Below are 13,917 nucleotides of genomic sequence, written 5' to 3'. Positions count from 1 at the left end.
AATTTCTTATTTCATCTGTAAAGGAAAACATATAGGTAGGGAATACATGATACCCCCCCAAAAAATTAAAGATAATTATTTTATGTTTTACAGTTTCAGTTAAGCTGCCTCTCAGATCTGATCTTAGAACAGTTTGTTCCTTTCTGATCTACAGAGGAAAATATTAAGGAGGGGAAATGCTGTTATGAGATGCAGAACTGAACAGCTGTTCACTGTGAAGCTATCCTTTTTGCACTTCTGGTCAGATGCTAACTGCATTTCATTGGCTTTGTACTTGTACTGTGCACAGCGACAGTAACGTTTTATCCAAACGTATCTAAAAGAGGGTCTGCTATGTTTCCTGTGGTCTCAAGCAGGGAGCAGGCGATGCAGGAAGCTTTCCTGTGTCTTTAGGGCTCGACTCTTGTCCACGTTTGAGCTTAGCTCTGACTTCCCTCTTTGTACAACCCCCCCCCCCCCCTCTCTCTCTCTCTCTCTCTCTCTCTCCTTTGTCTCAGTTTGTCTCTGTCGTTTCTCTCTCCTCGAGGAAACTCTAGAGTGTGTGCTGAGTGAGGGGAAAAGTGGTGGTATGTTAGTAATTGTTCTGCACCTGCTATTGGCTAGAATCTCCCCTCAGTCTCCACTTGGTTGTAATAAAGTTGTGGTTTATAGTATTTAAAACCATCCCTTTATAGGTAAGAAAGGTTCTCAGGTTTGGGTAAGAAATCCTGTGGGTCCTTTAAATATGAAAATAAATATAAATATCAGAATACATATGAATGCTAGGAAACATATTAATCCTCGGATTGTGGGTCTCATTTTGTTCGTTTGTAAAGTGAATACAATTCCATTGTGGGTGCTCTGCATGACTAACAGCTGCATCTTTAACGCTTGAGCAGTAAATCAGAAACGTTCACCCGGCAAGATGTCTGCTCGGTCTTGGAGTCGTTCAAAGCTTGACTCCCAAGAGTGTTTCAAACCCGTCAAAGCATTGAGACAAACTTATTGCAATTCTGTATTTAAAGGATTGGATCATTAAAATCGGGCTTAAATTGTAAATGTTAATTAACATTCACAGATGGCATTCTTCTTCTCCCAACATTTGTATTTATTTAAAAGCACACAGTGGACAAGAAATACACTATCAAAGATAATCACAAAACAAATGGTTGGAATATACCAAAATATGTTTTCGAAACAGAATCTTGTGTACAAAATGTGTTGTCATAGTCCAGCAAAAAGAAGAAATTAACTGTCATTTTAAATTAAATAAATTACCTAAATGAACTGACCCAAATGAATGCACTATTGTTGATTTTTTTCTAAATATAGCCAAACATAGTTATACCTCACATAAAACAATAATTCATGTCAGAACAGATTTATCACACAAATGCAAACATTCTTATTAAGAGCAGTAAAAAAAGGGGTTTTGGCTAAGCATCCATAAGCAGTTTCTTCTTGTCAAATAAGAATACGGAGTTGTCATAAAATTCAACATACTTTTTCTTATCCTATTCTAATCATATTGTGTCTGTAAATAATATGATATTATAGATTCTTTATTTTAGCAGATTGTCAGTCTTCACTTTCCAGAAATTATTTGAAAGTAAGGCACATCTAGTGGTCGGAAATTGTACTATATCCGAACCAAGTACAGCGACAAAGAAAACTTGAAGCTGTATGAACTCAATTCAGGATAAACATTTACAAAAGGTTTCTATTTCACAATTGCTTTTGTCTGACCCAGTTAGAATGGAATTTACCTTTGACTTCATCTTATTATTTTATAACTCATTATCATCTTTCCATCCGGGTGTCTGGTGTTGAACACTTTGACCTGTGAGGAAAGGCCTGGGAGGTTAAGAAGCTGAAATAAACAACCTAAATAACGATGGACTGGAGGAGGCGGAAGCAGGTGATGACGTCTCTTGGGATGGGAGGCTTGATCTGGTTGCCGTCCAGGCGAAGGTAGCGCAGCCGAGGAACACCGTCGTTGACGTAGTCCTCCAGCACCTCAGCCGACACCGGGCAGATTTCAGACCCGTTGACACCTGGAGGGGGTAAAGAACACTTTAGTGACTCCTAGTTGACTTCCTAGTTGACTTCCTAGTTGACTTCCTAGTTCACTTCCCAGATGCTTGAAATGACTGAACAGTCGACCTGTGTTAGTATCTGAATCCAGCAGACTGTGCCATATACAGTAGGATTGTTATTAGTTAATTGAATGTAAATTAATTGAATGTAAATTACTTAAACTGCAGCAATATTGTACTACACACACGCTTGCTTAAACAAGCATAGTAAATGAAGCCCGACAAACATACTTCAGTACATTCTACAAGGCCATATACAATACACACTACAACCCCTGTACATAGTACACAGTCCTGACATACATACTCTTAATCCTGTTGTGGTCCAGGTGCAGGTGTTCCAGACCTGAGGAGATAAGAGGCACCTCAGTCAGCTGGTTGTGTGACAGCTGCAGGTCCAGCATGCTGGAGATGTTGAAGACGTTCTTGGGAAGGCCGCTGTTGCCCAGCTTGTTGCGGTTCAGCCTGAGGAACGCCACCTTGGGCAGCCCCTTGAAGTACTCTTCGGGGATCTTCTCGATGTTGTTCCCATCCAGGAAGATCTGAGCGGTGCTGGGAGGCAGGCCGGGTGGCATGCTGTTCAGCTGGTTCTTGGCCAAGTTGATCTGGACCAGGCTGCTCAGTCCCTTCAGGCTCACCTCTGTCACGGCGTCATCCTGGAGCTTGTTCCCCTGCAGGTCCAGCAGGGTGAGGCGGTTCATGCCGGAGAACACGCCAGTGGGGATCTTGGAGATGCGGTTCCTGGAGAGGCGGAGCTGCTCCAGGTTGGAGGGCAGGCCGGACGGCACCGAGGCCAGAAGGTTGTCGTCCATGAAGAGGTGCATCAAGCGGGGCATATCTGCCAACACGCCCTCCTCCACGCCCTTGCTGGTCAGCTTGTTGCGGTTGAGGTTGAGCCAGCGGAGCTGGGTGGCGTTGCGCAGCGCGTCCTTGGAGATCACGTCTATCAGGTTGTTCTGGAGATAAAGGTACCAGGTATGTGGAGGGATGTTGGGGATGTGCTTCAGGCCCTTGTTGTCGCAGTATACTGCATTTGGGAAGTTAGGAGGGCAGCGACATTCGCTAGGGCAACCCTGCAGCTGGGTCAGGACCTCCTCATAGGTCATGTCCTGGCCCAGAGCTGGACCAACCAGGAGAAGGGAGGTGAGAAGGGTCAGAAGAAATGTCATCTTGCCACTTAATCTGCAACGGAGACAAGAAACAGATGTTGAGAACAGTCACGCACATAAACACACACAACTAAAATCCTAATCATGGAGTGCTCCCGGCCGGGCTTGGAGGTTTAGAGCACAGAAATCTGAAGAAGGAAAGCTTCAGTCAAACACGTTACCACGCACAGGAAGGGTAATCACCGAGCACAGGAAGGGTAATCACCGAGCACAGGAAGGGTAATCACCGAGCACGGGAAGGGTAATCACAGAGCACAGGAAGGGTAATCACCGAGCACAGGAAGGGTAATCACCGAGCACGGGAAGGGTAATCACCGAGGGTAATCACCGAGCACGGGAAGGGTAATCACCGAGCACAGGAAGGGTAATCACCGAGCACGGGAAGGGTAATCACCGAGCACGGGAAGGGTAATCACCGAGCACAGGAAGGGTAATCACCGAGCATAGGGTAAACGAGTGAGCACAACATTTCTGCAGACAGTGCAGGTGACCTCAGGTTGTTGATGCACTGGAAACTCCCAGAAAAAAGAATCAAAGCCGATAACCTCCGGCGGGATTAAGGACTCTAAACATTTAGATCAATGTCTGTCACAGACACTAATGTGTAAAAACCTGTCAGAATCTGAATTGTGTTTAATCGCGAAGTAAGTGTTCATAGACAACTAATTTACTTTGGTGGGCAGGTGCATACAGTAAACAAAATGGTAAATGTAGAAAAATGTACAACAAAATACTTGGTTAGGGTTAGGGTCTTAGGTCTTAACAAAAGTAGGTGGGCAGGAAAGTGTAGACGTATCGTTGGGTTTATTCAGTCAGTAATTAATGCAGAGTCAAACCCAATTTAGCCTAAATCGTGTTTGATGATGAGGTCATTAGCATTTAAGATGGGCAACCATTCCAAAAACCTTTCCTGTCCTTCCTGTGGTGTGCTTGAGATAGGTTTATTCGAGGTAAACTGTTGATAGGCATGTCCGTTTAAGGACAACTCCAGGCCAGGTCACCTGTAATCCCATTAGTCATATGGGGGCTAATCTGTGATATGCACGACTCACAGCATGTGTTCAGTGTCTGGTTCACATGCTTAACCATGAGTGCCGGCCATGAATCAGCTGTTTTGATCGGCGTTCTTAAAACGGCCAATCAAACATGGCCGATCAGATTACATAAAATCTGCAAGAACTACTATCAGAGACGTTTCAATAAAACGTCAGAGATAGGCATTTCAGGCCGCCAATGGTAAGAAATGATTCTTTACCTTTAGATGCGTGAGTTCTTAATATTTCCAACGCTTCCACCAGAGTGAGTTTTTTTTCCAAAACGGAAGCAAGCTAGCTTTAGTTAGCTTCTGTTACCTATGCAACCTAGCATAATACTACCACTACTCCTAATAGACCCCCAACTCTACCACTGCCACCCTGCCCCTAACTCTACCACCCCCTTCCATCCTCCTGCTCTTCAGTTGTCACAGCTGTTGCTGGTTAACATTCTTGCAAGACGTGTTTTTGTCTGGAACTGATTTGCATGCCTGGCTATTCCAGGATGGGCTCACTTCAAAGACAAGACTACACCACCTGATTCTGTTGCTGTGGGGCTGAAGCATCACATCTCGCTGGAGGTGAGTTACTGAAACCATCCATACATTGGAGGTGAGAAAGTCAGGTCAACACAATCACCTTGGCTTGGAGTCCAGGATTCAGAGTACCAAGTTTCCCTGAAAATCTACTTAAACATATTCTGCATGAGCCTTATTGCCTTGATGTAGCCAAGTGCATCCAAACATAGAAGCGATGGCTAGGTATTTCTATATTGCTTGATTCTGTGGTTTACAATATACCTTGAAGCTAAACTAAGAGTTTATGCAGATGATTTAGGAACAAATAAAAACAAGTGCAAGATATTGATGCTAAATCCAAATCATCCAACGTACACAGCAGCACCTTATAAATGTATAACTCCCTCTTGTTTATAGTTCTAGTTTCACAAAACTTAAAAGGCTGAATGCTGGCAACCCCACACCTACCTGAGATTCAAGGCAACTTGTCGTGTCGTTGTCCTGGAGTCCTGTCTCTACCCTGCTCCTCTGACCCTCACTACCCTGTATTTGTACCATCGGCTCCTTTCATTTAGCGGGCAGGAACCCTTCATTGACAGCCACATCCCAGCCAATCAGAAGCTCTGGAGATCAGAGGTCATGATCTTGGGATGCTATGCTCGCTAATCTGTTGTCCAAGTGGTGACCATAGACAGTAGACTTGACCTATATACAACCAGGTTAATGCTCTCAGCTGTCCCCATGCTTACTCCCCTCCCCCCCCCCCCACACTCCCAGCCTTGGCTCCTGTTTTGTTTCAGTGCATGTCTCCTGTGCCCTAAGCACATTGTCTGATGTGATTAATCTCTTTAAGACAAACCAGCCAGACAACATGTGGTTCTAATCACACTGGTTTGGCGCTTAAACATGGCAGTGTTTAGAAACCGGGGTTATCTGGTAAATGTGGTTGAGTGGATTGGTTCAGCTCACAAAGCCTGGTGGACCTGGTTCTCGAAGACTGGGAGAGGAAACCTTTATTCATCTTGACCTTCCTGACAACAGCTCAAACAGCAGTTGAAACTAGATGACTCAGTATATTGTGAATCATTTAAGATTCTGAAATCAGTTCAACAAGTTCTTCAATAATTCTTAAAATCTATTTGACGGTTTGTCCTATTCCAAAGGGAACTCATCTTATTTTCATGACAATTTCCCACTAGCCCCTAATCAGAACGTTGTGTTACCCTATCCTGAAAGTATCGTTAATCACCCAAAACACTGCAAAGGCACGAGATTGTGGGGGGTAGTTATGAGGAGGGTAGTTAAATGAGTGAATTGAACAGCGAGTGCTTGTCTAGTTTTGAGACTATCTTGTTTCCATTGATGCTCTGCATCCCCCTGGATAATCCCTCCTGATTGGTTCAGCCAAGGTAGGAGACAATCCTGATCCCTGATTATCCCAGCGGATCCTTTGAAGGAGCGTCTCGTGTCTGAGAAGGTGCCTTCAACGCAGAGCGTATCTCGGCCAGAGGCGTCAAGCCCTGATCTCAGGGCTGAACAGGCTTACCTGGAGGACGCCTCACACAACCAGAGGACTGGATAGGCAGCGCGTCAAGCAGCACACCTCAACAGCTTCCAGCAAATACAGTAGCTCATATGATTTCCAAGTCAATAATAAGAATGTATCAATCTACCACACTTTTACCCAAAGTACTAGGGGGCATTTGAGCCTGCTACTTTTAAATCTGTAAGCAACGACTGGGCTGTAGCCCTCCCTGAGTTATAAGGCCCAGAGATAAAGTCTTTGTGCTTTAAATCCCCCTGGATCACCTCAGACGCTGATCAGTACAGTGCTTTTACACTTGAAGGACCAGGACCCAGGCCCAGAACCACACCTGTCTCTCTTTAGGGACCACACCTGTCTCTCTTTAGGGACCACACCTGTCTCTCTTTAGGGATGCCGGCATACCCATCACTCACCTGACAGGAGAGTTGCTGGAGGTATCCTCATGTTACAGGTTGAAAGTCTCTGGGTGAAGTGAATGAGCCATGTTAATGCTGCTTGATTACCTTCACTGAATGACTGATGCAAGCTTCTTTACCAGATAAACAGGACAAACTGCTGACTCACTCTATCAAAATGTTGAACTGAGAACAGTTGTGGGCCCTTCCTGGATGACAGTCGAACAGGAAACACATGTGGAAAAATATTATAATATGAAAATATTCACTTCCTGTAAGGAGCTTTGAGTTGGCAGATCTGTTGGTTAGTCAGAGAGGTCCTGTTGGGTCCCATATTCTGTTCCAGCTGGCGACTGCTCGTGTCTTGAGTCCTCTACGAGCAGAGAAGTCATCGCTTATGTAAAACTGATGAACCTTCTATAAAGCTTTGCCTGGCAGTAGGATGAGAATAGCTCTTTTTTTTTCTAAACGTCTATGCATATACTCTCCATGAAAATATAGATTTTAAACCCTGATTAAACCCAAGACTTCTGGCATCAAGACTACATTGCACATTATTTCTTCACTTTTACAAATCTATCTGGCAGCAAGCAAAGAACAAAAGAACTGAAGAGGATTTAGAAAGCTACTGCGTCTTGTGATACGAGCAAGACTGCAGGAGCCAACATGGCTCCAGCATCTCTGCAGCAGGAACGCCAGGATCTTCAATCATGAAGGGGCCGCTTTCAGTCAACCTGAACTCACTGCTGGAAAAGCTGTCTACTTGGAACAGTAGATCAAAGCTAAAACCCCTGCATGTTTAAATAGCAACCCCTCCCAGATGTAGATGTTCCAAACACCCCCTATCCCAAGCATCCACCCCTCCAAACCGCCTTCAGTAAAAGAACAAGACAAACATACCTTCCTCCCGTGTGTGTCCAGGTGAGGTTTGTCTGTGTGGTGCTGGTCCGGGGGTGCTGAGCTTCTGCAGATGAGCAGTCTCAGAGCGTGTCATAGGGAGAGATCTCCAGCACATCAGTATTACTGATGATATTATCTCCTCCTGGCTCTACCTTTCCCATCAGCTGGTTCACTTGAGAGAGGGGTGTGTGTGTTTCTGCATGTGTGCACGTGTTTTAGGGGTGGGGGTGTGGGGCTGTTGTGTGTATGTGTGAGAGAATCCTTTCAGAGATTGCATTGGCTACTTTTTTTTCCGGACCATCAGTTCCCCTTCTCCTCCTCCTCCTCCTCCTCCTCCTCCTCTGTAGCTACAAATGATGTTATGGCTGAGGCATGCTGGAAGTGCAGGGGGCAAGCACCTGAGGGACAGGTGGCCAGGTCACAGTTAACTTGTCGCCCCGGTAACCCAACCCAGGTTAACCCTACCCCATCACCCAGGTAACCCTACCCCATCACCCATGTAACCCTACCCCATCACCTAGGTAACCCTAACCCATCACCCAGGTCATGCTGTCCGGAATGGTTACTGCTTCTCTGTTGCTTGATTGAGCACAGTTACCAGCAAAGATGGCAAAGGTACGCACCTCTTTCACTCAGATGTACAGATACTCATGTTTTTAAAGACTCTGGTAAAAGTAGAAGTGCTGTCTACACTTTTTCACTCAAGTTAAAGTAAAGAAGTATGGGACATATAAGAATATGGAATGGAAACTGTTTTTATCAATCTTTAAAAATCTTTATCTAAACGTAATTTCACATAAAAAGGATAAAGAGGGAGAAAAGAGATAGGATAGGGAGGATAGAGAGAGGGAGACAGAGGATAGAGAGAGGGATAGAGAGGGATAGAGAGAGGATAGAGAGAGCATAGAGAGAGGATAGAGAGAGGGATAGAGAGAGGGATAGAGAGAGGGATAGAGAGAGGATAGAGAGAGGGATAGACAGATGGACAGAGGGATAGAGAGGGATGGAGAGAGGATGGAGTGATAGAGAGAATATAGATAGGGAACACATCTGGACTCTACATCTGGATCCTGCTCTTCAAGGAGGAGGGGTATTATGTAAGGGAAATGAGGAAATATTATTGTCCAGAGGGAGAGGGAGGGAGAGGGAGGGAGAGAGAGGGAGAGAGAACAAAAAGACAAATGATCAATGGGACAGGAAAGATGTACAGAGATAACAGCTGGAAGAGATCCCTCTCTGAGCTCGATGACCCGGCTCTCTCTAACCCTAACCCTCTCTAACCCTAACCCTCTCTAACCCTAACCCTCTCTAACCCTAACCCTCTCTAACCCTAAACCTCTCTAACCCTAACCCTCTCTAACCCTAACTCTCTCTAACCCTAACCCTCTCTAACTCTAACTCCAGCAGCAGAGCAGCAGCAGCAGAGCAGCCTGAAAGACCGTTCTGTCCGAACGGAGCCAGCATGTCCCACCCAGCCCCCCGGAGAGGAAGAGGAGGAAATCAGGCTGGATTAGAGATCAGTCAGAACGCTATGCTGAGCCCTGCTGTAAAGACAAGAGGGTGAGATGTTGGGAGAGAGGGAGGAGAGGTGTTCACCTAATCTGACTGCTTCTCCTGTTTTGGTTCAGTCTGTTCCTCCTGGAAGGGAATGTTGGCTTAAACACTCACACACAGCTACACACCTCTGCACACACGTACACTTACACAAACACATCGGCAAACACACACACCTACACACCTCTTTAGGCTGTGTTGTTACAGGTAATTATGGACATATTGCTGACTATCGACAGAATACAAATAACAAATATATGATAGATGAAGGAACTCTTTTAGAGACTCTCTGTGTTTAACTGGTACAGCAGGAACTAATTAAGAGGAATCTGGAAGGGAAACCGGAACATCTGGAAGTTCTTAAAGAGAGAGTTACTGTAGATCCTTACCTAATTAGCTGACTGGAAACGCCTACCCTAATTTACCCATACTGCAAATGGACCCAACCCAGGGAGCCATGCTTTCTGTTCGGTACAGGCAGGATCTGTATGTATCTGTATCTGCATCAGGGCCAAATGTTTTGTTAATTCGAAGAAAAAAATATTTTGTCGAAAACTTAAAGCTTGACATTGAAAATGTAAATTTTGGTCGAAAACTAGAAAAATAAAACCAAAGAAAAATTAAAAGAAAAAATAAGTGTACCAATTTCTTTTCAGGTTGAATACAATTTTGATTAAATTCTATAAAAAATTATTTTGAACAAGTTATACATTTTCATTTATCACTTTCATATTTGCACATAGTTTCACATTTCCTGTCTTCAGATTCAAAACTTTTCTTTCACGGCTTAATTTTTTGTTCTTTTTTGTTCTTTTTTTTTGTTTCAGGTTTCTTTTTTTCCAATGCTACTACCTGCTAGTGTTACTTGTTAGCCTCATAATTGTAAATGTTGAAGCCATACTATAGCGTTTGTCATATAATTTTTGTCTGTCGGAAAATAGTCGGTTGGAATTTTCAGAATCGCACACGTGCGACGTTACTCTGTGAGACCCGCATTCGAACAATCACATATGTGCGACGCTACTCCTTAACTTCCCAATGGAAACCTCGACAAGACTAAGGTTGTTTGCACCTTGTGCAATGCGGAATTAGTTTACTGTTGGAGTTCTTCCAGTCTCAAATACCCAAATACCACCTAAACGCAAAGCATCCCTTAGCTAATGATGTCATTATTTGGGTAGCACACATGTTCTGAATACTTTTGGTGGAATTCAAATGAGCCATTTTTTATCTAGATTAATTCCAAGATTACAGTAAAATTAATCTAGATTTTAAAAATGAATCTATGCCCACCACTAGTTATAATTCATCCCATCCCCCTTACACACACTCTCTGCGCCCCCCTACCTCCCCTACACACACTCTCTGCACCTCCCTCCCTCCCCTTCCCCACATAGAGTGCGGTTGGTCTTCAGCTATGTGGAGAAGCTATAAACTTATGACCTGTCCCAGTCATCTGCTCTTGCACAGACAGCGGTGGAGGACTCCAGCTTGGTGAAACATGAGAAACACATTAGTCACTTAATGCTTCTGCACTTCCATCAAACACGCACCCCTCCTCTAACCCCCCCCCCCCTGCCCCCGGAGAGTCTGAAAGGGTTTTAAGGAAGAAAAGATGCATAAAGAAATGTTAGCTCAGATTCCATCATGATGGTTTTCCATTCAAACCTAACCTACTCCCACCCCAGAAGACAGTCACCGTTCTCTCTTCTGATTATTTCTCTTCTTTATTTTCATCCCCTCTCCCCTTTCCCCCCGCCCCTCTCTCCCCGCCCCTCTCCCCCCGCCCCTCTCCCCCCGCCCCTCACACCCAGAGCCTTCACACCCAGAGCCTTCACACCCAGAGCCTTCACACCCAGAGCCCTCCTGCAGACCTGGAGCCGTGTCCACAGACCGTTCATCCAACTCCAAAAACAACATACATACAAGAACAAACAGAAACTGCAGAAGCCAGAGTTTATTTCCTCACTGAGACCAGGAGCTGCATGCATGTCATGAAACTGGTATATAGTTGTTGGTAGTGTGCCGTTACGGTTGATATCGTCATAATACATGGAATCATACTTCATAACTCAGACATTATGTGACAACAAAACAAAAATAGTTTACAAAAAACTGTTATTAACTAAGTCCACCTCAGGTGACAGTGGTAAGTGATAAGAAATGTAGAATTGAGTGTGATTAACAAGAACATAGTTGAATGCAGTTTTTCATTAATTGGTGGCAGTTTTATTTTTGATTAATGGCATTTGAAGTTTGATGAAGGAAATACTGTGTATTATGGGAACTCCATCACTGTCATGTCCAGTTTAGTCTGAAGCTAACATGTATACTATTGGTCTTTTCTAACATGTTTACTATTGGTCTTTTTTTGAAGATCTTACACACTGATGGGAATTTACGAGTTTGTCAACCAAATATAAAACTATAAAACACCGTTCAACATAATAAAACATAAAAACAACAAGTATAGAATTGAGAGATGCAAATGTTTAGAATCTCTGGTTAGCAGACCAACATCAGCCTCTGCTCAGGAATGTTTGAAGTGTGGGAGTTGGCTTTTTTTTGCAAAAGCACTTCTAGGTCATCGATGTACCTGATTCCTTCATGTTGTAAAACAACATCTTACTAAAGAGAATATTTGCAAAGTTGGTCTTTACTACATTTAGTTAAAAAAAATAAGTACTTTGAAGTTTGATTAAAAAAAACAACATTATATTCACCTTGGCTTTCTACTGAGAGCAGATCCTTGTTCTCCAGAGAACAAACAACATTGTACGAGCTATATACACCATGGGGAGGAGTCATGTAAGAACAGTGAAGACAGCACTATGTCCCAGTGCACTGGGGGACACCCAAACCTGCACACTTTCACATGACATAATGTGCAAGGCCATGCATGCTGATTAGTAGGCTGGTCACAGGGTTTGGAGAGGGGGTGGGGTAAGGTGGTGGGGTTGGGTGGTTGTGTTATTCAGGTTGGGGTGGGGTACTGTGGGGTAGGTAGGATAGGTAGAGGGGCAGTGTGGGCTAGGGAGAGGGGCAGTGGGGGGTAGGTAGAGGGGGTAGTGTGGGGTTAAGAATGGGAGGAGGTGGGGTCAGACTGGGGGGTTGTGGACGCTGGATTGAGGGTCATCATTCGAAGACGATCTCGGAGGCCTGGCGCAGGCAGTTGGCGGTGTCGTCGGGCATGCTAGTGTGGGTGACGTTGTTCCCATCCAGACGCAGGTGTCTCAGACGAGAGTAGTTGAGTGGGCCGCTGAACTTACAGAAGCTCTCCAAGTCAAACTCTGGAAAGAGATGAGCAAGGAGAAGATTCTGGTTAGAGGACGAGAGGGCCTGGATGTTGGTGTAGCTCAGTGGTTGGAGCATCTGACTGCAGATAAAGAGATCCCAGGTTCAAATTTCCCCCTCCTGTTTGTCTCTGGGGGTAAAATACATTACATGTTCATTTACATACATAACTGTTCATTTGAACATAATAAAACCAATTTGCCTTTACTTTACTTTACTTTACATTTCCCAAGTCACCAAGGTCAGAGGACAGGGGTGAAGGAAACCTTGGTTTCCCCCCCATCACTCAAATCCGACCGCCTAAATACTGTTGGACCCAAACACTTTTGGTCCTTGATTCTCTGCCGCACCTTCTACATGCATCCTACCTGCATGTGACTTTGACTTAAGAGATACTAGACCACGTATAGTCAGGGAGATCACTCTGACTCAAAAGATGAAAGCGTCTGATCAACGTGTGCTCAGTGACGGTGTGGGAGGTGAAGGTGAGGGTGAGGTTGAGGTGAGGGTGAGGTGACTGACTACTGATCTGGTTGGCCTGCAGGTACAGCTGCTCCAGCATCTCGTTGACCTCGGGGATCTTCTGCAGCTTGTTGAAGGACAGGTCCAGCTCCACCAGTGTGGACACGTTGAACACGCCGGCCGGGATGCCTGAGCTCACCAGCTTGTTGTTGGAGATCCTCAGGTACTTGAGGGACGGCAGCTTGTTCAGGTACCTGGAGATTGGATGTGAATCAGTGGTTGAGTGTCGCAAGTTCAAGTCCCCCCTGGATGCCATAATGGTAAAAGTACTACATTGTAACATCACACACTATACACTCACGCACACATGACCAAACACAGTATAACATCACACACACTACACACTCACACACTCACGTCATTAACACATTCTGACAGTGTTTACCCGGCGGCGATGCTGTCAATGTCGTTGTGGTCGGCGTAGAGGACCTCCAAGGAGCTGGGCGGGCCGGCTGGAAGCTTCTTCAGCTTGTTCCTGCTGACGTCCAGGAGCAGCAGCTTCTTCAGGCCCTTGAAGGCCCCGGCGATGCCCTCCGAGGTCAGCTTGTTGTCCTGGAGATGCACGGCCGTCAAGTTCTCCCTGTCCGTCAGCGCTGGGAACTTGGACAGCTGGTTGTTCATCATTTTCAGCTCCTCCAGGACTCTGGACGGCGGCAGGACAGGCTCGGACAGCTGGTTGTGGCTGAAGAAAAGCTTCTCCAGACCCACCAGTTTGTCGATGGTGCCTTTGGCCACCTTGTCGGTGGTGATCATGTTGTGGTCCAGCACCAACCAGCGCAGGTCAGTGACGTTGTCAAACACACCTGCCTTGATCTCCTCGATCTGGTTGTTCTGCAGGTACAGGTACTTGATGCCCGTGGGGACCACAGGGACGAACTTGAGCTTGCGTCCATCGCAGTACATGGCGCTT

General features: G+C 45.2%; 2 protein-coding genes across 6 annotated transcripts in view; both read right to left on the bottom strand.

The window, feature by feature from the left end:
* Positions 1 to 529: 529 nt before the first annotated feature.
* kera (keratocan) lies at positions 530 to 7,809 on the bottom strand. Of its 4 annotated transcripts, none has more exons than XM_047022876.1 (3): positions 6,756 to 6,858; positions 2,383 to 3,257; positions 530 to 2,033 (listed from the first exon to the last, which is right to left on the bottom strand). In XM_047022876.1, the coding sequence occupies exons 2-3, from the start codon at positions 3,242 to 3,244 to the stop codon at positions 1,864 to 1,866; spliced, it is 1,032 nt and encodes a 343-aa protein (XP_046878832.1). In that variant the 5' UTR covers positions 3,245 to 3,257; positions 6,756 to 6,858; the 3' UTR covers positions 530 to 1,863. The 4 variants fall into 4 exon arrangements, with proteins under 4 accessions (XP_046878832.1, XP_046878831.1, XP_046878830.1 ...); XM_047022875.1 differs by lacking the exon at positions 6,756 to 6,858 and adding an exon at positions 5,265 to 5,328; XM_047022874.1 differs by lacking the exon at positions 6,756 to 6,858 and adding an exon at positions 7,638 to 7,809 and having other exon boundaries at positions 531 to 2,033.
* Positions 7,810 to 11,133: 3,324 nt separating this feature from the next.
* Positions 11,134 to 13,917, bottom strand: part of lum (lumican) — a 9,054-nt gene continuing 6,270 nt past the window's right edge. For both annotated transcript variants that reach the window (XM_047023155.1, XM_047023154.1), the window contains exons 3-5: positions 13,393 to 13,917; positions 13,008 to 13,201; positions 11,134 to 12,481 (exon numbers count right to left, since the gene is read on the bottom strand). The exon at positions 13,393 to 13,917 is cut by the window's right edge and continues 151 nt beyond it. In XM_047023155.1, coding sequence (XP_046879111.1) covers positions 12,327 to 12,481; positions 13,008 to 13,201; positions 13,393 to 13,917 — 874 coding nt within the window. In that variant the 3' untranslated portion in view covers positions 11,134 to 12,326. The remainder of the gene's footprint in view (positions 12,482 to 13,007; positions 13,202 to 13,392) is intronic.

This window comes from Hypomesus transpacificus, chromosome 7 (genome assembly GCF_021917145.1).
Source record: "Hypomesus transpacificus isolate Combined female chromosome 7, fHypTra1, whole genome shotgun sequence".
Taxonomy (NCBI): Eukaryota; Metazoa; Chordata; class Actinopteri; order Osmeriformes; family Osmeridae; genus Hypomesus; species Hypomesus transpacificus.
This window is presented reverse-complemented; position numbering and strand designations above follow the sequence as displayed.

Bases quoted from the DNA above. Each gene is read 5' to 3' on its own strand.
- kera (XM_047022874.1), bottom strand. From the start codon at position 3,244: ATGACATTTCTTCTGACCCTTCTCACCTCCCTTCTCCTGGTTGGTCCA. The intron at 2,034-2,382 runs GTATGTATGTCA...TACCCCCTCCAG, and splicing joins GGACCACAACAGGATTAAGA to GTGTCAACGGGTCTGAAATC.